Genomic DNA, 23,135 nt, shown 5'->3' with positions numbered 1-23,135 from the left:
CTGACCATGTTTGTCTCTGTGGCTGCAGATTCCCCAGGCGTCCCGCCTAGCGCTAATGCGCACCAGCTCTTTAAGGGCTTCAGCTTTGTGGCTCCCACCTCCCTGGAGGACAGCAAGGGCTCCTCCCTGGTCAACATCCTCCCGATCGTTCAGGTAGGCCCGGTGGCTCACTCCAGCCACATACCTATATAATACCATGTAATCATATAATCTTTTTCAACATTAAAGTGGCAATATAAATGGTAAGTAAAGACTAAACCAGCATCACTCTAATAAATATTGGTTAGATCTCAATGTCTGTCTAGTTTTCTTAAATTGATTACAGTGGCATTTTTGGTATAAAGGGAAATTTACCACATATGAGAAGCACTCAACCTGGAAGGAAGTATGCCGAATTTATTTTTTTTTGTGATGTGATTGGTGCAAGCGGCCCGTATCCTTGTACACTAGAATAGATATTTCAGAAAATGAAGACTGCTGACATCATTGCATCCCCCTGTTAATTGCAACCCCGCCTTGAACTCAGTTCAACACCTTGTTTGATAACACATTTTTTATGGCATTCCTGCCTACGCAAGTGTAAAGCTAGCAACAGTTGGCCACTGTTTTTGGGTGGGATTGAAGTTAAATGTTTCTGAGGAGACTGCCATATCTTCCAGCAATTCTGAAAAAAGTCTGTACTGCAAGTAAATCCTCTGACTACTCTAACCCTGCACCATCGCAGAATGTTCCGGCATGGAATCTCCGCCTTTAGTTGGAGTGCTGCGAACACAAGATTGTGATTTGTGAGAAGTAGTTACTAACCATTGGTGTATTAGCCAGGCACATCTTAGAGTCGAACAGAGTTGTGCTATATTGATGCCATATTGGAGTGACCAGTTATTCGGTCTCGTATTCTGAAACTAACAAGTGAGGTTTGAGCAGACTGTGGGGTGAGGAATTTCTCTTGCAGAACGCTTTTGTCTCCTGCTTGCAGAACACTTTTTGGTTTTTTTTTTTTTGAGTGGAATTGTATAATCCCAGCCTACAGACCTTCAAAGTGACATTTGTCAAACTGGTATAACAGAATATCTCTTTACACCCCCGATAACAGCAGTTATGTTTTCAGTTTGTGGTACAAAAGTTGTGTCAGAAATTCTTTAGCCTCAATTCTTTACCCTATCAAGTGTTAAGTCACAAGGTCAAAAGGAAAAATCATGAAGGCTTCTGATCAGTTTTTTTGTTAAATATCTGTTTCTACTTTTTACTGTCCTCCTCTGTGATTGGGTGTTCTTTCTCCCTGGGCTCTGTCCTTCTTGGTGATTGGGTGTTCTTCCTCCCTGGACTTTGTCCTCCTTGGTGATTGGATGAAATCTCTTACCCCCAGCAGATGCATGGTGGCGGAGCACAGTTCTCAGACTTGTATGATCTGAAAGAGGACATCGGAGTGGGCTCCTACTCGATCTGCAAGCGCTGTCTCAACCGGGTCACCGGCATGGAGTTTGCAGTCAAGGTAGGGTCACACAGGATCTGACTGGTTGATTTGTGCTCCGTTTCTGACAAAGAAATGAATGGGAGGCTAGCTCTTCTTTGATACATTCAGGTATATTGTGTGCGGTTGAATTTAAGGCATTTATGAAATTATTTCCTAGTCACTTTAGTTAAAGGGATAAAAAAACACTAAATCATGTTTTTTTTTTGTTTTTTTTTGTTCTAAAGCCCAGTATCCATTTTATACATCATATTAGTCCTATTGTTAAAAAAAAAATCTAATAGAAAACAATCTAATTAAGCACTGCCACTGCATTTTGTTCAAAGAGGACCCATTCACAGCCACCCAAAGGTGAAATGTTTTGTTTCATTTTGTTTCATTATTGCCCTTCCCTCCTCCCCCTTCCACTGTGCTCTCACTCACATCCCCAATTAGCAACTTTTAAAACTGTGAACTGGCGGGGACCAAAAGCTGTTGTTACTGGTGTACACTTTAAGCTTGTTCAGATACGGTATTTATCAATGATGAGTTAATTGGCGAGACTACCAGCAGATGGCAGCACAATGCTATATAATGCATCGGGCTCATGCCAATTTGAATCAACATAAATTGATGCATCGCTACATGCATATTCTCTTGCTTAGTTTGAGCATTGAAAAGGTAATTTTTAAAATAACAATATTCTTTTTTTTATAACGATGAAGCAAAAATATTAACAGATGGAGGTGTGGAAAATGTATGAATACATGTGTGGAAAATGTGAATTATCGGGTTTGTTGTTTGCACCTTGGTTTTTAAATGGCGAATATTGCTTGTTTAATTTGGTTCTTTCTTTTTTTTCCCAATTCCCATATGATTGTAGATCATTGACAAAAGTAAAAGAGATCCGTCAGAGGAGATAGAGATCCTTATGCGATACGGCCAGCACCCCAACATCATCACTCTGAAAGATGTGAGTCCACTGCGTCTCTCTTGTCTTTGCTTTCTCAGACCTTATCAGCGTAGCGAGTGTGTAGAGAATAAATACCTTCAACTTGGTAAATCGTTGCTGTTAATCTGCCATGTCCATAGACCTTGCCGCTGCCTCTGGGCCCCAATCCTGTTTCTAACATAAACATCCCTCTCTGATGTACTGTAATGTTAACTTTGTAGATTATTGGTAGATAGTGACACTGTGACTGAGTCATGTGATGTGTTGTCACCATGCTCTTTCCCCCGTGGCAGGTGTATGACGAGGGGCGCTTCGTGTACCTGGTGACGGAGCTGATGAAAGGGGGAGAGCTCCTGGATAAGATACTCAGGCAGAAGCATTTCTCAGAGCGGGAGGCCAGCGCGGTGCTCTACACCATCACCAAGACCGTGCACTACCTGCACTGCCAGGGGGTGAGAGCAGGGCGTGGCCGGGAGCTGTGGACCGGGGGGAATGGGGGGCTAATCATAGGGACTTTAAGCATCGACCGAGCTGTGGGTGTGTGGCTATGATGTTTAAAGATCTAATTTCTGAATACGTGACGTGCTCTCGTCTGCCGCCATAGCCTTTGATCTTCTATGGTAAAGTAAAACTCTGCTTTCACTTAGTGGACGGATTTATTTCCGGTCACTGTAGCCGTATGTATGCAGCCATCGATGCCTAAAGTCCCTAATACTGGGCAGGGGGAAAGGAGGGGACAGAGGAGAGCTGTAGACAGGGGTTGGGAGAGAGAGGATTGGGAAGGTGGAAGAGGAGGACGTTTCTGCCCGCGCTTCTTGGACTCTCATGCTGACCAGTTCCCGCCCGTTCCCCAGGTGGTCCACCGAGACCTGAAGCCCAGTAACATCCTGTACATGGACGACTCGGGGAACCCCGACTCCATCCGCATCTGCGACTTCGGCTTCGCCAAACAGCTGCGCGGGGAGAGCGGCCTGCTGCTCACGCCCTGCTACACCGCTAACTTTGTGGCCCCCGAGGTGGGTCCCTGCAGTGGGAGGGCTGGGGGGGAGGAGCTGAGCGGAGGTGGGGAACACAGGAGTAGCTTGTGAAAAGCATTTTAATCTTCTCAAAGAGACATCCAGAATGCACATATTCTGTCTTTCAACAATCGTGGCCCATATTAAACAACAGTCTGGTTTTAGTGGGTTGTAATTATTAAACTTGTGTGTGTTTGTGTACTGTATGTGTCTGTTGTGCATAATTGCCATTATTTTGGTACATGTTGCTTTCATACATCTTCATATATGCGCGTGTGTGTGTGTGTGTGTGGGCGAGAGAGAGGCGCAACGGTCAAGATGAATATCCTAACGATGCTGTGTTTCAGGTCCTGATGCGACAGGGTTATGATGCAGCTTGTGACATCTGGAGTTTAGGTGTGCTGCTGTACACCATGCTAGCTGGGTATGTGCACACACACACTCACACAGCAGATCTGTCTAAAGTGAGAATTTTGTAGGCAGGTTTATGACATTAGTTGGCTTGGTTCTGTGGTAACTCTTAGATGCAGTTCTGCAGTTGTGAGGCAGTAAATAATAAACAATACTAATGTTTTCCTTGATTTTTGGTATGTGTGTGTATAGTTGGATAAATGTGATGTAACTCCGTAGTGTGTGTTGTCTTACTGATAGTGATGGTGAAGATGGAACTGCCCTGGTGTGACGCAGAAAGCAAGAGCTGAAATTGTGCACCTATTTCCTATCTCTCTGACGCCCCCCTGTGGCCTCTCCATCCTGTGCAGGTACACCCCATTTGCTAACGGGCCCAATGACACCCCAGAGGAGATTCTACAGCGAATTGGCAGCGGCAAGTTTTCTCTGAGCGGGGGCAACTGGGACAGCGTGTCCGACACATCCAAGGTACAGAACTGCCACATCAGACCCAATCCCCTCACACTGTGGAATGCTAACGTATGCATGTACAGACACAAACAAACTGCATTGAAACGTAAAGGTACATACATAAAACCTTCCCAGAAGAGTGGAGGCTGTTATAGCAGCGATGGGTGGACCAAATCTATATTAATGGCAATAATTTTGGATGAGATGTTAGGTGTTCACATACTTATGGTCGTATAGTGTGCATATCTTACACAAACACTGCTTGCAAAGATACACAAATCTGACATTGTGTGCGTGTAGCGTGCGAGTGCGTGGGTACCCAAAAACACGCTTTACCGGTACGTGCATTAGCAGAACGTCTTGGCTGACTGTGTGTTGGTAACTCCGGTCCTCATGTGGTGAGTTATCGGTTCGTTGCCTGTGCCACTCAAAATGCGTTTTGTGACTGATGTTCTGTTTGTCGCGTTACAGTAACCTGGTCGTTGCACGTGGACTTGCTAGTGCCCTGTCGGTATGGTCATGCACGTTGTACGCGCCGATGACTCCATGCCTGTAGAGTACGCGTTCGTGCCGTGTGCAGGACTTGCTGTCTCACATGCTGCACGTGGACCCACACCAGCGCTACTCTGCAGAGCAGGTACTCAAGCACTCGTGGATCTCCTGCCGGGACGAGCTCCCGCACTTCCAGCTCACGCGGCACGACGCGCCCCACCTGGTCAAGGTAAATGACTAATGCACCATGCCTTCAGGAAGTATTCACCCCCTTGGACGTACTTTGTCCTGTGACACCTTAAGATGTTAATGCATTGAAATGTTTTCCCCACCTTCACCAATGCAATTCATTTGTGAAGCAAAAAAAACTTTTATTCAACAACAGTTTTGCTTGTAAGTACTCATTTAGAAGGGCATTCATGCCTTGCCTATATTCTCAGTAATATGAGCTTTGTATGTTTAATTTGACTTTGCAACATGGCAAAATATCAAAAGATCAATGGTGACTAAAGGCACTGTTGATAGATGGATGGAAATCCACTGTTATATACAGACTGCACATAGATCTCAGTGTTCCTTGTTTGTACTATACAAGTGTATTGCATTGTTATACGGTAATGTCAGCTGCATTGTTTGTGTGCATCTATATTGTCTTGGTTGTAGTAGCTGTGTGTGTATGTGTATGCTGACAGCGTTGTGCAGTGCATTGACTTGTGTGTTTGTTTGTGTTTGCACACAGGGAGCAATGGCTGCTACGTACTCTGCACTGAACCACAAAACAGGCCAGCCGGTGTTAGAACCCGTGGCTGCCTCCAGTCTGGCCCAACGGAGAAGCCTGAAGAAGCTCACCTCTACTGACTTGTAGTGATCAACCGACTTCTGGACGGGGATTGTGTGTGCGTGCGTGCATGTGCGCGTGTGCACGTGTCTGTGTGTGTGCGTGCGTGCGTGTGTGTGTGAGGAAAGGGGCTCTTTTCTTTTAATTTATTTATTCACTTACCCCAGTCTCTCACCTGTGCACTTGCCCCTTCCTCTAGCCCTCAGCTCCTTCTCTGTGCAGTATCATTCCAGAGCCCCATAAAGCACCTGCACTCAACATCAGGGAGACATCCTTTGCAATCACAGACCATGGAAACTCAGACACCTGTACATTTTTGCTACTTGGAAGAGCAATGTCTGGTGTTTTTTTTTCCCCCTCAATTGATGGTAAGCAATCACCCCTTCCACCTGAGTGATACCACCAGCCCACATTCTCCGTTCACTGTGACTGGCCAACCTGAAGCTGCTTTTGTGAGCTATGGGCTGCTGGCTTCCAGCTCTTCTCTCGGCCTTGCTTGTCCTCAGGTCTGCCCTTTTAAGGGACTGTCTCCCTCTGCTTCCTTCTCTTGAAAACTCCTCGTGTAAATTTGGTGGGGGTTTTCTTGTGGATGTGGTGAGCTCGTTGCGAGGCAAATACAGTGCTGAGGAAACGTCTATGGTATGTTACAGACCATGAAGTTGCGTTTTTGACTTTGTTGGGGATGTGTCAAAAAAAGGGCAAATGTCTGACGTGTGGCCTCGAGAGAGATGAAGAAAGGGAGATGTTTCTGAGCGTGTATGTGATTCAGCATGAAACTGCTCTGTTTAATGCCTGGAAGCCGTTTCTTTCTTTAAACGTGTATTGGAGGAAAAAAAATTGAGCATTGGTTTGATGTTTTCAGTGTTTTCGTTTCTCCAAAGATGTTCATTCATAATAAGCTGTATGCTTCTCCAGTTTGCTCTCGAGGCTTGGCAGAGTGTTGCTTTCTCAAAGTTGTGCAATCTCTTATCTTACAGTTTTTTTTTTCTTGCTTTTACCTGAATATTTTTCTTTTCCTTCCAAAGCCAATATTTTGATTGTCATTTGGGCTGTTATTTTAAGATGTACATAGCAACACAAAAAACTGCATTGCAACAAGTAACAAGCAACTTTTGAAAAGGTCAGAGAATGTGACAGTTTTCCTAGTGAGGTGTGTGTTGTTGGTACAATGTAATTGCTGAGGAGTGAAAGTCATAAAACCTGAATTGGGGCATGGACAACCCCCCTAGCTGCAAGAAGCCAAACCTTCTGCTTTGACATCATGAATCTATTTGAAAACATTGTGGAAATTGTATCATATTGTATTTATTTCATTTTAAAAATCTATTTTCCTTTTAAGGTCTGTATATATTAGCATTAAAGATCATGCAGCTCTTGCCTCGCTCTCATTATTGTTCTTGGTCGTAAGCAAGCGAAGTGTACCACACCAGTGTGCTAAAGGAAAGCAGTCTGTGTCCGTGCAAAATCCATGAAGTCGTGTTGAGGATGGACGCGCAAAACCAGTTATGCTGTGACCGTGTATTCAGAACTGAGAGTTGTAGTACCGTCAGCTAGCCAGCGGATGGCATGCACCGAGCGCAACAGCTTTACAGAAATAGCCTACAGTTCATTCTTTGGCACTGTATGTGTGCTTGAATATTTTAATCTAACCCTCTCAGCAATCGTTAACCTTCGCGTAACGTCCTAAGATTAACCCAAACAAAACAGAATGTATGCAACTTTGCCTACGTTTCATTTAGAGCATGGCAGCTAAAAAATCGGTTTGATACGCTTTTATATCCGCCAAGCTAGATTTGTACAAGTAGCTATTTGGTATCACTTGTGGTATCGCCTGAGTCATGCAACCTTCACTAGGCGGTCGAAGCTTAATGCACGTGCCTTTTTAATCCTGCCGAGAGGTGAGCTGAGTTTTGCACGAATTCTTACTATTTCGACTGAAGCTAATAATATTTCTCATTGCCGAACTGTCGACGCTAAGGAATGGTGTTTTTATTAAGGCTAACTTGTGCGAGTGAGTAAAAAAGCCTGTTATAACTTACATTAGACATGATGTCGAGGAAACAATCACGAAATAGAGTGCATGTTTGTCATATACAGGTTGTGCAATGTGACTTGCCTAACTACTCGCTGCCCATATCACTTATTTGTGACATGGTTTCTTATGATTAAGTACGGCACTTACATGATTGGTAATCAGTGAATAATTTATAAGTCGAAAATATTAACTTGTTTTAAGTTACTTCTTATTTGACAAGTGAAGCTGTCTTACCTCAGTGGCAACCTATTTGAATGAGCCAAACTGTCTCACCTCATTTGCAATCATTTTCATATATAGCAAAAAAAACGAAGAGATAATATTTTAAGTCTAAATATTAATCTGAAACTTGTTTAGATTGAATTATGTTTATGTTTTTGTACATTTTTCCAGTTTTCCAAACATCTCTAGTTCTGGTAGCAAAACCATCAAAATTGATTAATTGTTTACGTAAATAGTGTAGGGATGAGCTGAATTATCTGTATGGAACATTTCATTTCATTGAGGGGGGGGGGGGGGGGTGGGTGGACATAGGAATTTAATAAAAACTGGGCAGTGCTTAACAGTCAGCTGACTCCCTCAGCAACATATCACCCCAGGGTTCTCTACACCACAGCTTCTCTGTGTGTTCTAAGTCTGAGCAAAGCACTCAACCTGCTCATCACGACAGTATGTTGAAATGGAGCTAGACATGCTACAACTGCTCTTCATATTGCCGTAGTTTGCACATGCTGTACAGCATGCACTGGTATGCTATTTATATTATATGCATGTGGGGCTATAGGTTCAATGTTTCCTGTTTCTCTTTAAACAATCAAATTGTGGCCTGATCAGAGAGAAAGTCATCCATGGATATCATGCCAGAAGTGCTAAGTCCCCACCCCCAATACACGCAACACACACACGCACACACTTCTACACAAGCCATTCTGCACACATAGAGGCTGTCCCAGTATCCACACTTGATAACACTTGCATGTTTGTACACTTTCCGTACATTGTGCACATACGTGTGCAGGTGTGTATGTTTCCTGGAGGAAAATGGTACCGAAGAAATATCAATCTAAAAATGATGTTCGCAAAAAGATGCAAATGCTGTGACTTTATATTTTATTCATATGATAGCATCATGATGATGATGGCTTTGTTAATTTGTCTGTAGTTAGCAAGCCCCCCAGTAAGCTTTGCACAGCTATTAATAGCAGTGTGACTGCAATAAATAATTTGAAATAGGGATCATGGAACAAAAAGTGTGTCCAGGTTGTTTTAGAAATTCCTGAGTACTTTGGCACTTAATATATACTTGCACACCGTATGCAAATCTACATTCCACATCACAATACGGTACCGAAGTGTGTAAGTATCCAAGCGCACCTAGCCGAGTGTGGAGGAATAGACTTTTCTTGTCTTCCTCTCCCTCAAGAACTAAAATGAGCTCTGATGTGGAGATTCTGAAACGTGAAATGTCCTGTGTCGTTTCCTGTGCTGGTGAAAAGTGACCACAAGGGGCTCGCAGTGAGACCATGACAGAAACAGTCACGAGGGGAGGGGGGGGGCGGGGCTGGCATCAGGAGCAGGGCCTCCCCACACGTACTCATCCTAGGGGGCAGCAGGTGCTCAGGCATAGCCAGACTGTGGACTTCAGCCTTTCTCCTCTCTTACAGGCTTCTCACTCACGGGTCCTGTGACAGGCGAGGATGGGGTGCTGTTGTAAACCCATCCCCCCTCACCCCCACTGACAGCTCAGTGAGATGAGGGAGCGCAGAGACGTTGGTATCACTGCGGCGAGGTAAACAACGGCGCTAATTACATTTCCACGCTCTTTTTTGTCTTAGCGCTCGCAACGTTAATTACCCCCCGACGTTTCCTCCGTATGCAACTCGGAGTTTCTTTTTATTTTTCTCCCTTTTTTTTTTACCCTCCTTACGTGTTTATTTAATTTACCCCCAAAAGTGATAAACTTGCGAAGACCTCTGCTCTTCCGTCTGGGGTTTATTCGCGCCGCTTTCCGTGGCCGAGGTGAAGCCACGCTCAGGTGTGAATTTATTTATTCCAATTAACTGCGGGCCCCTGAAGTAAGCCAATTAGTGTGCTGCACGTAATGAAGTCATTAGCTGTCAGATTAGCTTTTGGAAATGCTTGTCACTGGTACAGAGGCAGGCACAACACTTGGCTAATAAAACCAGCAGAATTAATGGACTGAGTAGCATAGATAATGACTTAATGTGGAACATATAGGACAGAGACTGATCAGCCCACTGTTTCAAATGAAGATATCATTGAGGTAGTCATTTACTTTAGATTTCTTCCTATGCAGTAAATATTCTCCATTCTCTCATATATTCTGCTCTTGTCAGGCATTAAGTGGGTACTAAATACCCTCCCTATGTGTCAGCTATTATCAGTGATGTTTGAACCTTTCTTTTAATGTGGCCTTTTCATTTCCATTGTACTTTTCTGCGATGCTGTAGTCTCATGTCCTGTAGGGAATCTGTTTCTCCTTTTAATAGAATGCTGAAACATTCCTGATACCAGTTTTAATGACAATTTGTTTCTGTGAGCCATCCCTTTGTAAATGTTGACTTTTTAGGGCAAGTCTACATTTTTTTCCCTCCAAAATTAGTTTAGACTTATTTGCAATCAGTCTTTTTTTTTTCTCCCATGGCATTTGAGAATACGTATTTTCATGCAATACTCAGTGAAAATACAGATTATCATTATAATGATTATTTAACCAGCCATGGCTCCTGGACATGAATTCTTGTCCAATTCATAACACAGATGTTTACATACACTATTTTAGAGTAGTTTAACATTTTTGACCTTCAAACGTAATGCAAAGCTGTTTATATAATCTTATTATAAGAATATTATTAATATTATTGTGACACAGATCGGTTTTCTAGACAAGAATGAATGTTAAGATTAATTATTGTGATAATTTTTTTTTTTTAGCAGATAACCTTGTCCAGGGTAGCTTAAGGTTTTTTTTAAAGCATTTTGTATATATAAGACTTGATGTTTAGTGAAGTCATTTGGATTGAGTACTTTTGACAGCTGCTGTGCTCCACCCTGCTTATGCCAGTTCCTTAGAACGAACATTGTTTTACATTTCTGCTCCTGCATGCTGAGTAGCTTGATTTTTTTTTTTTTTTTTTGCCCAAGCCACCTTGAATTCAATGTACCTTTTGTGAAAGGGACTAAAATTCATGTGCAACCACAGGAACCAAGAAGATATTTTCAGATGCATCTACGCGTCTAGTGCTCGTTGTCCATGTGACAGGTTCCTCAGTCTGGAAAAGCTTTTGGGTTATTTGTGTTTTTCTAACAAATACGTCCTGTTTCCTGCCTTATTATATTCAGTATTTATCAGCAGTCTTACGAGTGAAAGTACATTTCCATAGAATTATATTTTCTGTTGTTGAAGCCATATTCCCTGCTTTCATGCACTTCACCCTTCTCTCTAGAAGATACCCATCACATTTAGTGAACGGTGTTTTAAGTATCTTTTGTTAGCTATGTCCAAATGCATTCTGTGCGTATGGAAGGAGCATATTGCCATATAATTTGTAATGGACTGACTATCCTCAATTTGTGTGTGTGTGTGTGTGTGTGCCTGCGTGTGTTTTGAAACACTTCAAAACATTTGAAACTGTTCAAAACATTGGCACAAATTTCTATTTTTTATGGGGCAATATATTTGTTCCATGTCTCTGTCTGAGTACCGGTCATCTTCTTAATAGAGCTCAATATGCAAGACATGCATGCATACCCATCCACTGCTTCCATCCATCACCTTACTCGCTTATTAACTTATTCCTGGTGGAGGTCATGGGGGTTGGAGGGGGGGCGGGGGGGTCTGGAGCCTATCCCAGCAGGCATTGGGTGAGAGGCAGGAATATACCCTGGACACGTGGCCTATCCATCACAGGGTACACACACCATTCACTCACACTGTCTTACCTACGGGTAGTTTAGACTCTCCAGTTAGCCTATGCCTGTGGATTGCGGGAAACCAGAGCATCCGAAAGAAAACCACGTGAACATGGTGAGAACTTCAGTCTCCACACAGAAAGGCCCTGGCTGTGATTCAGACCTTCTTACTGTGAGGCAGCAGTGCTATCCACTGCGCCACCATGCCGCCCCATCCGGAGCTTATGGAATTTATTTTCCATAATGTCTGCATATGTTTGAAATTAGGGATAAAAACCATAGACGTTCATGTAAAGGTTTGTGCTATAATATCAGTGATGATTCTAGGATTTTTTCTATGGGTGGGGGGGAATAGGGGGGACCACAAACCAGTCAGCGGTGGCCCATGGGAAATCAGGAAATTCTATCCGAAATAAATAGTGTTTAAAATAGGCTTATGATGCATTGTGGTGAATAACTGTTTTGCATGGATGTGCTAAGCAAAGCTTTATAATACCATTAATACCATTATTAATTTAAGTTATAAGTTTAAGTTTTATGTTTTTCGTAACCCTATATGCTAGAGTCCCTTTTACCATGCTCTGATTCTGTGGCATTGGGCATTGTCAGATTGACACCGTTCTGGCCCAATAGCATTGGTGGGGCACCAGGGCTGGCCAGTCATATTTCAGGAGGGGCTGCTGCCATCTTGTACTACCACTTTAGCAACGCCTTAGTGTAATATTCCCAAATAAAAAAGGCATAAATCTTAAATGAATGGGATCTAGCTGGGAAGGGATGTGATGTAAATTATTTAAATAAAAACAAACTCAAACAGAAATAGTGATGATTATAATGAAAATAAATGCTTTGTCTTTCATTTTTCAAATCGGATTGTCTGTGGTAGAATAGTGGAAGGGAATGGTGCATGGGAAAAATGTTATTTTGCCACTGCTTAACGTCTTTGCTTTTCAATAGGCATCTTTTAAAATACAGATGAGCCCATATAATATTTCCTTTCTTAACACCCTATACCCCCCCCCCCAAAAAAAAAAAAAACAGAAAAAAGTATCATCAATATATTTTCATTAATATATATTATTGTCTCATAACAAGGTCGTCATCATTGTCTCCACTCCCCGGGTGTACATTCAAACTGTGTGCATTCATAATTCAGTCATTGTCCACTCAGGGCTGTAGGTGGCAGCAATATGCCTATTTTTATTTTTTTATATATGTTTTGTAATATTTATTACTCTGGGAATGCTCGGCTCTGTCTCAAAGAGAAAGACTACAACTTTCTGCCCACATTACAGTTATTGTAGTTTAATTGTGATATGATTAAGAGCGCTTTCCCTTGTTTGGATGTGATGTACTACTACTAATTTAGTATGCAATATTTGAAAAGGGGATTTTTAAACAGTTTATTAGGGTGAATTGTTTAACTTTGTGTGACTATTTATAAATTATGTGTGTTTGTGCCCATGTAATGTATAATTTGTTTCAAGGAAATTGCAATACAGGATGTATGCCGTATAATTAATTGTTTATTTTTCCATATTAATTGGGGGTGTAGGACAGGTACAGATTGCAATATAATGTTTTTTTTTTATACAAAGCCCAAACATTTAAGGGTGTACAGCCATTTCAGCAGCTTGAAAGATTCTCTCACCTGTCTTTTCCACTTTCTCCAGCTAAGTGGCAAACCTGGCTAAGGCGGAGAGGCATTTTACACAATGCAGGGTACTTTTCGACTTTGCCAGTCATCCACCGTGCAGCCCAGCGCTTGAACAGTGAACCACCAAGCACACCACGGTTTAGCGCACAGCTATCGAACATTCTCCTGTCTAAACTCCTGCCTGTGAGCGCAGGCTTTTATTCCTGCCGAGCGGAGGGGATGGGTTAAGCTTGTGCGAACACCAGCGAAAGGTAAACGTGAAATTGATTTAGGAAACACAATTAATCTTATCAGGGGTTCCCCTCTCTACCTTTCCTCTCCGGCTCTTTGGAAGAAAATTTCTTTGAAGGCTGCCGGTGCCTTTTTTCACAGTTTCCTTCAGCAAAATGGCTTGTTTCAAAAAAAAAAAAAAAAAAAAAAGATACTACTATCTGATTATTGGATTTATTGCTACTTATTATGTTTTTGGCAATAAGACAGTCTGAGTCCTTAGCGCTTAAGAGCTGTCTTTTCAAAGGATCTGACATGTGTTTAATATTAGTGCTTACCTCAGACGGTAGGATGGGAAGAATAAACGAAAGCATTCTGTCGGGAATGGGGAACGCTGTCTAGCAAGGGGGCACGGATTGTAGCCACCGTTCAGACAAAGAGCAATTTTTAATTTATTTATTTTTTCCCTGGCCCCGAGGAACGTTTGGGACTGTTCAGGGACTGTTATCAAATGTTTATCATCGAATTTGATGTGACTGTGCTTTGCCTCCGGCCCCTCCTCTTATATCAATGGAGACTTTTGTGGAATTCTAAAACTGGAAGCTGAAAAATCTCTGGAGGTGATCGACATTAGTTATGTGCAGAGAGTTGCGTGTAACATTTGCAGACTACCTGCTGTTACATTATTGTGCTTCATAGCTTTAAAATCTTGGTATATTGGATAAATGGTTTCTCTCAGCATCTCCTGAAGGCAGTATTGTTAAGGTGTATTTTCCTTTTTTATTTATTTATTTATTTATTATCCACCAGGGGAATGGGAAAGTGTTGCCAAACTCATCAAGTGTCTTACTTGGAACTGTTCATAGCCCTTGCTGGCCTATTAAGAACAACCTCAAAAAAAGCTCACTATTTTAATATACCAGCGTCCAGATTTAATTTATTATTGCTGAAAAATGTTTTTTTTTTTTAATTTATTTATTTATTTATTTTTTTTATTGTTTAAATCTCTCATATTATATAAGCTAACGTACACAACACTCATTTTTGTTTATTTTTGTTAATTTGTTTTGCTCGCTCTTGTCTTAAAAATAGTTACTCTCCCAATACTAATGTGAATATCAGTGTAATTACGTTTATTAAATGCAACTTTATTTTTCTGCCCCTATAATTATGACCGCTACCTTTCTCACTGAAGGGATGGCTCTCTTGTTTCTGCAATGAAAACGCTTTTGGAACGTTCTGTCTTGTGCTATCATCTAATGCACGTGTCTTGGATCAGGCCTACTTCGTCATGAAAATATATCAAGTTTATTATTTTATTTTTTATCGTCATTTTGAAAATATTTACACTCCCATTGACTTGTTTGCGGAAAAGTGATCTATAGCAGTTTTGAATGAGCTGCATTCGATAGGCTTTTTTTCAAAGCAACGTAACTTTGTAGTCAATTGCACTGTTTGTCAAAGCTTAGGCTACTGACTTTGATTAACCGTGAGTTTGTAGTTCTTTTCAAAGCCTTTAAAGTAGCATGCTATTTACACGTGTATGCTCAAGGCAGATATTCTTGAAACTCAGCTTCATTTCTGCCAGAGAATTTAATGTACTTCTTGCTAAATGTATTATATTTTGTGCATGTTTGCTCGCCCCCTTTCAAATCAGGCATAGGAGAACAGTTATTCGGAATCTGGAAAGCAAGCTGTTACGGTTCTTGACATTGTCAGGTGTGTATGTGTGCGTGTGTGTGACACTTTGCGACACCGTGTGGCGAACTGTGAGCTCGATGCTCAGACCCACAGTGGCTTGGCGCCCGCTGTCCATTTCAAAGGCAGATGATGCGTTTGCGTGTCTTTCCACTGATTGTCGTATGTGCAGGAAAACGCTTGTGTTTTGTTTAATGGAAGGTGTAGGCTTTTTTTTTTTTTTTTTTTTTACTAATACGCGTTGCTTATTTTGGGTGAGATTATTTGTCTACTCCATGTTCAATTTACTGACCATCTCCTTCCCTTCTGTCGTGCTACTTAAGGTGAAATGAAATGTAAGTAGCTCAAAGGAAACCTGTACTACCTACAAAATATATTTTCATCGCTTTATTTCATGACATTGTGAAGCAGTATATAATAAATTTGATTCGTACTCAGAATCATAATGATGTTAGAGAAGCACAACGTTTCATTGCATTATATTTTAGTTTGTTTTTATTTCAAAATATTTTGATGTAAATTGTTCTGCAACTTATCGCCGCGTTACGTTGTTTCCGGCCTGTGAGTAATGAAAATATATTAATTGCAATTTGTATGATTACAATTTGAACTTTTAAAAATTGATTGTATTGCCGAAGTATATCGTTATTTTGCTGCGAAGGATGTGCTCAAGGTCTGCATTTGATCAATTCTTCTGTCCTTCCCTGGCGCTTCCCGCAATATTTCAGCTCCTCAGCTGCCTTCATAGGCTTGTAAAGTTGCAGACCGAGAAAACGCATACATTAACCATAATTAGTATTCCAGTCAGGGTCCACATCTCCAGGCAAGGCCAAGACGGCTCTCTCTCTCTCCTCTCTCTCTAGAAACTTGTTTTATTTGAAGTGAGCGTATTGATCATATATATATATATATATATATATAGCTTTTATAGTAAAGTGCATAAGTTTGTTTCTGCTTATAAATGTATGAATATTTAGCCTTTACAGCAAAGTGCATAATATTGTTCCTGCTGATAGCTTCACTATTTCCATAATTATGTTTTTGTATATTCCGATTGGTTTCCTCCATTATGTCATTGATTTCAAAAAGCTTATTCCTGTTGTTTATTTGAAACGCAAAGATTTTTTTGCCTTAGAAAACGGCCTTCCTCATGCTTTTTGTAAGAGTAGGCTACCGACACAGTTTTGGTGATTGTGCATACACGTCATTTAAATATATAAATATAAATACTAAAACTGTTCCCAGGTGGTAAACCATGTTTAAAAATATTTTTTATTAATCCACAGTTGTTTGCCCAAGTCCTAATTACACCTTGCCGGTAGCTAAGTTACGTGCAATGTGTTTTCCAGCGGAGACGTGAGTTCGGTTTTAAATATCGTGAAATGTCAGTTAGCCTACATATAAATGAATTGTTTGTTAAAGTAGCTGAAGGTTTGTGCGCCTTGAACTTAAGCTAGAGGTCATATTATCAATCATTTTTTGCCCGTTGTTACCTGGTTGTAGTATTAGGCTTCCTTACTCGTTTTAAACACACGTGTGATTTAACAACAACAACAGCAACATCAACAACTGCAGCAGTAGCAGAAGGAATAATAATAATAATAATAATAATAGACTTATTATTGCAGTTGTTGGTAGTATGCCTATTATTATTATTAGTATGAGAAACTGATATTTTCAACCCATTTTATGAGGATAATTTTGTCATTTGAAATCCATCATATAAGCTACGTAGCCTACATAATACGCACGGGAGAGGTAGAGATCGAATACATTCTTAATGGAATATATTTTTTTTCTGAAAAGAGGATGGTGTTTAAACGCATAAAATAAGATATTTTTTGGTAGTTGAAGTTTCAAAATTTTAAAATTTCAAGACCAATCATAAGGCCAATCATAAAAATGCATGCATATTTTAAAACTAAAATAAAAAAAATGAGTAAATAAATACAAATAACATGCTTATCTAGGCAAAAATGCTTGCATCCTGGAATAAAATCGTCTTAACTCTGTGGATTTGTCAAATTGTTGCATATGGACTATATACAGAAACTGTAGTGCTAATAAACGTGTATTATAATTAATGCACGTGTGGTTTGTTTCCGTCAACAAATGCTGAAATTTTGGTCCATTTCAAGTGTATTTCGCTGCGCATGAATGACATAAACAACATTCTATACATCCATGTTCTTCTCTGCCAACCAACTACGCAACACTAGCCTGTCAATTGAAGTGAACACTATAGGCACAAAGTCTGTAATTGCAGAACTGTCAAACGACATTCTTAAATGTGATCTTTTTCAATTTAGTATTGTTCAATAGAACAGCGACTGTGTGTGCATGGAATGAAGTGAAAAAAATTATCTGCACGTGATGCTGTCCACACGAAAAGCCTCGAAGCATGTTGTTTCTTATAAAACATTTATTTAAATGACTCTCTTCATACAACAAATAAAATATATTGCCAGTAAACCCTGAACTAAAAATTAACACTCCAAATTGTAACAACAAGTTGTTTTTATTCCAACATACATTTTAATAACGGTTTTACAGTTTGTCTAAAAAAAACATAATACAAGGTTTATACTGAAAATAAATAATCGCTTCAACTGCCGTAGTATTTGGAATAAAACTGCTGAAAACGTCAACTTTTAATGAAAATAGTTTTTTACACCACTAAGTGCCTGAATAAACTAAATTGTATTTGTTTAAATTAATAACTTCCAAAAGGTTGTATTATACAAAACTGTACAATAGCAAATATTCGAAGAAATATTAAAGAAATTATAGTTGGAGCATTGAGGAGTATAAAACTTTAGATTATTGAGCGCGTACAATAAAATAATGTCATAATGCACAGCAACGCATTTAGGCCTATATTTAGCTGGTATTTTACGGTTCTGCATTAGTGCCGAATACTTAACACAGTAATATGGTCGAGGATATGGCAAAAAAAGAAACAATTTCGGGTTTATAAAAAGAACCATAACATACTGCAGGCATAAATGAGCGTTGCTTGTGAAATAGTACTTTCTTTTTGGAAAATATGTTTGGATTTCTTAAACAATTCCTCCGAAGTGCTGTTGCTATTTTAGGCCTTAAAACAGCCTGTATTTGAGAAGATCTTACTGACACTTTAGTTGACAAAACTAATGCGCATTTCATTTCTCGAACGTATACAGGAATTAAACAGACAACAGATAGAACAAATCATTATTTTCAAGACGGCCTCTGGTGCATTAGTAAGGTATCTTACTGTGATGTACAGGCGTATCATAAAGTGGCATAGTATAGCTACTGAGCTAACATCTTTCTAGAAAGCATTACTGTGATTTTAAAAAACGGATTAAAAAAACAATTACTGCTGAAAAATCAGATCAAACCAAGAAATAAATAGCACGATTTGCCCTTAAATGTTGTCCATTTGATTAAAAGCTGCCACCTGTTTAAATACAGTGAAACATCTTGATGATTCAGGCAACCAAACTGCACATTTAAAAAGAAAAGTAAATTAAGCACAACAAAAAATATCCGAAAATGATTTTCCATAAATTATACCTCATTCACCTGGTATATATTTACGTTTTGACAACAAAGGCGCTGGGAGGTTATTAATAGGCACAATTTTGTATGTATATCCTTGCAGTAGAAAGTAAAAATTTTAAATGAAATATTGGTAATAAACGGGTTCCTTTTGTCATTTAAAATAAAAATTGTTTTGCCAAGATATATTGCCCAAAATGCTGGATATAAAAAAGAAAGTTTAGTTGTTGCTGTGTTATTGTTTTCTTTCACGGTGCCTCTTAAGTAATTTTGTCCTCGTCGCACAACCAGAAAGAGAGAGCTCAAGGAAAAAACAAGACCCTTCATTTAAAAGCCACCAGATTTCCATTCCTGTGTGTGTCTCGCGGGGTGTATCCCGGTTCCACGGTCAGAGATCATGGCACGATGAGTTGTCCGTATTAACATTGTGAGAGTATACCTCGTGCGGCTGCTGCTCTCCCGGCGGAGTCATTCTTTTCTCCTTTTGTCTTCTGTTACAAAACCAGACACGAACCACCTCCTTCTCTAGCTGTAGGCTGTCTGCCAAAGAAGATATCTCCTGAGCCGCGGGTTTGGGGCATTTAAGAAAGTGGGTCTCCAGTACCCCTTTGACGCTCACCTCAATGGAGGTCCTTTTCTTTCGTTTCCTTCCCTGCGCGGCGATTTTGTCGATGCTACTCGGGCTTCCCGTGGACGAATCTGCCTCCTCCAGCCACTTGTTTAACAAGGGCTTCAGTTTGCACATATTTTTGAAACTCAGCTGCAGAGCTTCGAACCTGCAGATGGTCGTCTGTGAGAAGACGTTGCCGTACAAAGTCCCCAGCGCGAGCCCAACGTCTGCTTGTGTAAACCCCAGCTTGATCCTCCTTTGTTTGAACTGCTTTGCGAATTGTTCCAGCTCATCCGATGTCGGCGTTTCCTCATCGGAGTGGTCATGGCAGTGGTGCGCTCCGATGTCGACGTGGTCTGGAGTGTCTCGCAGCCCTGGGTGCAAGCCTTGGGTCTGCGCCGAGTTAGGTGGAGGCGTCAGACCTCCGTGCTCTAGCATGCCATTGACCGTGAAGCCGGACTGCGAGTAGATGTTGATAGGTTGTCCACCGGTGTTTATAGATGAGTTATGAGACACAGGTGTCCCCCATGCAGCTGGGTGATTTGTATGGGGCGAGTGATGGGCGACATGAGGGGACCGGTGATGAATGATCGCTCCGAGTTGCAGGTCTTCTCGTCCCGGTTTCACATCCTGCTGCTCCAGAGGACTGCCCGCTAAAGACGATGGCCATGGACTTCCCTCGGATAAACTGGTCACCCACTGGTGTCCGAGAGGGTGTCCGTTGCTTGGGACTCCCTGTAGATAGTCACTTTGGAGAAGTTTCTGATGATTCCTGAAAGGACTCCCTTGTTGCATGACCGAGGAGTCTACATGAACCATAGAGTTGGAACTGATAATGCTGTAGGGATTCGAGGCAGCTGTGGCCATGCTTACTGTAGATCCCCTACTAGTTATAATGTGGCAAGGGGAACAGCTTCAGCCTTTGACATCTACCAGGCTAGGGAGCCAAATCAGTGAACAGGCGATGGTTGGCAGCGCCGTGTACCAATCGTTACGGCGTTGCAGCGTATCATCTCCAATTTCAGCCAATAGCGAAGCAAGAGGCTGTCCCTTCTCTGGCAAATTGGGTTTGCTGGAGCTTCAGGAGTTAAACTGACAGAAAACAGGAAGTGACTCAGTCCGCAGGCTCTATTGGATACCGCTGTGTAATTGACTGTCCGCGCTTTGCAGATCTTATTAACCATTTCTTAACTTACTTAAGCGCGACTATTAGGCTATTTCTCCTGTTTTCAGCGTAAAAATCTTGTCAGAAAACACATATCTTCCATATAAGTGTTGTGTAGTCGGTAGTCCTTAGAAGTCCTGTTATTTATTTATTTTTCTGGAATCCACCGTGGAAGACGCAAAGAATCAGCTGGAGACGAACTTAGCCAAGTTTCCTACAAAGTAATAATTTCCAAGCAAACTGTTTCATCACCAGTTAATTTGTTTTTATAACAATTTATTATTACCTTAAACGGATTGATGTAGACAACAAACATGTATATGTATAAATATACATTTAAATCTAAACTTAAATGTAGAAATGTAAACACAGATTTCCGCCCCCAGAATATCAACAAAAGGGTAGATATTAAATCAAGTCAATTACTGTGTTCAATTTATTGTTTTTACATTCACGTGTGTGTGTGTGTGTGTGTGTGTGTGTGTGTGTGTGTGTGTGTGTGTTTTAAAACATTTTTAGTGCCTTTTAAAAAGAGCTTCTGCTAAACAGGCTTTCAATGCCACAGTTGCACGTAAACAAAAAGATTCTTTGTGGTGCGAGTTTATATTGTGCAAACTTGTGTGCAGTTCTTTTAAGAACCTCGACAGGTCTTCACAGACTTGAAAAAAGACCTCTGCATATTTTAGAGGTTACCTAGCTGCGTAATTATATTTGCCATTAGAAGACTACATCAGAGTCCCCCTTATTGGTTTGAAATTCCATTAAATATATTGCAAGAGCTCCCAGGTTAAGCTTGATTTAAATTTGCATACATTTTCATACATTTAGCAGAAATAAAAGAAGGCCAGCCGCCACCAGAAAGTCATTAAAGAGCGCAGATTCTCTAAAGGAGACGGATCAGAAGGAAACCACGAGGAGACTCAAGCAAATACAGGTGAGCTCTGCTATTAAGAAACGCTTGTTTGTTAGCTGCGTATACCTCCCAAGTGCCAGGCTCCGCTGGGCTGTTCGTGACGAACCGGTTGGCACGAAATTAAAATATAAAACGGCTATGCAATGTAAATAAGTGATTTAAAAATGTTTGTGTATCCTGGAGGGAAAAAAATCTTTATTTATTGGATAAATATTTACAATCAGCGTCTTACTCAATATCAGGCGGGAGACGCATTTTTTCGTACGCGCGTCTACAAGCACAGGTGAATGGGCTAAATGTTTTGGAAAATAATTATCAGAACGTATATGAGATTAACTTAATTTTTTACGAACAGAAACATACAATATTCTGAACTTTGTGAATTATTAAAATATCGCCAATTCATCATGTATTGCAATGCATTGTACATTAAACGCGTAAAAAGAAATCGTATTATAAATAATAATGTTAATAATATACTGACAAAACGTTTGCAACATATTTCTATGTGGGTACATTGACTAATTTGGTCTAACAATTGTATGGGTGAGATTTTCTTTTTCCCGAGCTGTTTGTTTTGAATAGGCTAATTTTTAACACGTTGATAATCAGTTTCAAATCTCCTTACCCATTTTCGAAAAATCGCCCCACTACTCACTATTATAGTCTAGAAACGTTGCAGGGTTAGTTTAAAATAAAACCTAGGCAATATATTTTGTTTTTCCATGGCAGAGAAGCCGGCTGATTTGTGAAATACCAGGCAGTATGATTGTGTGGAGAGGGAGGAGGTGTTGAAGGGGACTGCTGCTGTACACCCCTCGCGATAGTCTAAGTTTCCAAGTGTAACAGATGCTGCTCTCGAGCCGTTCCTTCTGCCGAGTTTCTTTATTCAGACTCGCATTTTTCTCCTCGCGATCTGGGTTTCCATAGAGAGCGGAATAAAAGGTGGCCGCGGCCACAAATCCCCGTCCGGGGTACAATGAAGAGCTTCATTCAAAAGAAGGCCCTGGCTGGACAGAGAGGAAAATAAGACCATCCGAGGCTACTGTTTCAACTAGCCTAACTGAGATTTTGTCGATTCTCCGGACGCTCCGATGCTGTCAATGTCCAACAAAAATAATAGTAATTGCAATATTCTTAAAGACAGTAAGTGTTTTTTTTAATGCAGCCTGTTTTGTAGAGACTAGAGATGAATATGCAATATTTGAAATTACTGGCGTGTTCTTATCCGCGGACAAGAGTATTGCGAATTTTTGAAACGTTCATCTTAAATTTTACATTCTATCTAATTTCATGTTTCAAATATTAAAACCCCAAGTCAAGTACTACAAATATATGAACTAAAAATCCCCCCAGGTAAACATAATTCTTCTCAGATTTTTAATATATGTTTCTGTCAGTTAAAAAATAAAAAATAAACTGCGAATTTAAATTCGAAATTTATTAACCAACCGCTATGTTTGGAATCTCCTTTAACCATATGGTACTGAGGGCCTACTAGCTTTCCTCATACACAAAGCGCCTGGACACATGGGGACGTGTTTGTGTACAACGCACACAACCTTTGAGACTAAATCTAGACTCGTTTTTCTCTTCCGATTGCAAATTCTTCTCCGCAATGACTGTCCAGTTTAGATGTGTCGCACGCGAGATTTATTTATTTATTTATTTATTTAATTAATCTTGGCAGGCTAGGCTGCTTTGTATGACAGTGACAATGACGCAGCTGCCTGTATGTAGCCACCCAAAGAGAAGGCTTGCT

General features: G+C 40.6%; 2 protein-coding genes across 9 annotated transcripts in view; one reads left to right on the top strand and one right to left on the bottom strand.

Annotated features, from left to right (window-relative positions):
* The window catches only part of rps6kal (ribosomal protein S6 kinase a, like), a 28,416-nt gene extending 21,430 nt beyond the window's left edge, over positions 1-6,986 (top strand). For 6 of the 8 annotated variants that reach the window (XM_064328358.1, XM_064328354.1, XM_064328360.1 and 3 more), the window contains 9 exons: positions 29-153; positions 1,367-1,492; positions 2,334-2,423; positions 2,696-2,854; positions 3,257-3,418; positions 3,766-3,842; positions 4,180-4,297; positions 4,860-5,000; positions 5,511-6,986. In XM_064328358.1, the coding sequence (XP_064184428.1) occupies positions 29-153; positions 1,367-1,492; positions 2,334-2,423; positions 2,696-2,854; positions 3,257-3,418; positions 3,766-3,842; positions 4,180-4,297; positions 4,860-5,000; positions 5,511-5,636 (1,124 nt within the window). In that variant the 3' untranslated portion in view covers positions 5,637-6,986. The remainder of the gene's footprint in view (positions 1-28; positions 154-1,366; positions 1,493-2,333; positions 2,424-2,695; positions 2,855-3,256; positions 3,419-3,765; positions 3,843-4,179; positions 4,298-4,859; positions 5,001-5,510) is intronic. The other 2 variants (XM_064328355.1, XM_064328353.1) reach the window with 1 other exon arrangement.
* A 10,560-nt stretch (positions 6,987-17,546) lies between these two features.
* LOC135251185 (POU domain, class 3, transcription factor 4) lies at positions 17,547-20,356 on the bottom strand. Its single transcript, XM_064328346.1, has one exon. The coding sequence runs from the start codon at positions 20,160-20,162 to the stop codon at positions 19,074-19,076; it is 1,089 nt and encodes a 362-aa protein (XP_064184416.1). The 5' UTR covers positions 20,163-20,356; the 3' UTR covers positions 17,547-19,073.
* Positions 20,357-23,135: the final 2,779 nt, after the last annotated feature.

The sequence above is a fragment of the Anguilla rostrata genome, chromosome 3 (assembly GCF_018555375.3).
Source record: "Anguilla rostrata isolate EN2019 chromosome 3, ASM1855537v3, whole genome shotgun sequence".
NCBI classification, from domain to species: domain Eukaryota; kingdom Metazoa; phylum Chordata; class Actinopteri; order Anguilliformes; family Anguillidae; genus Anguilla; species Anguilla rostrata.
This window is presented reverse-complemented; position numbering and strand designations above follow the sequence as displayed.

Coding starts and splice junctions, on each gene's coding strand:
- LOC135251185 (XM_064328346.1), bottom strand. CDS start 20,162: ATGGCCACAGCTGCCTCGAATCCCTACAGCATTATCAGTTCCAACTCT.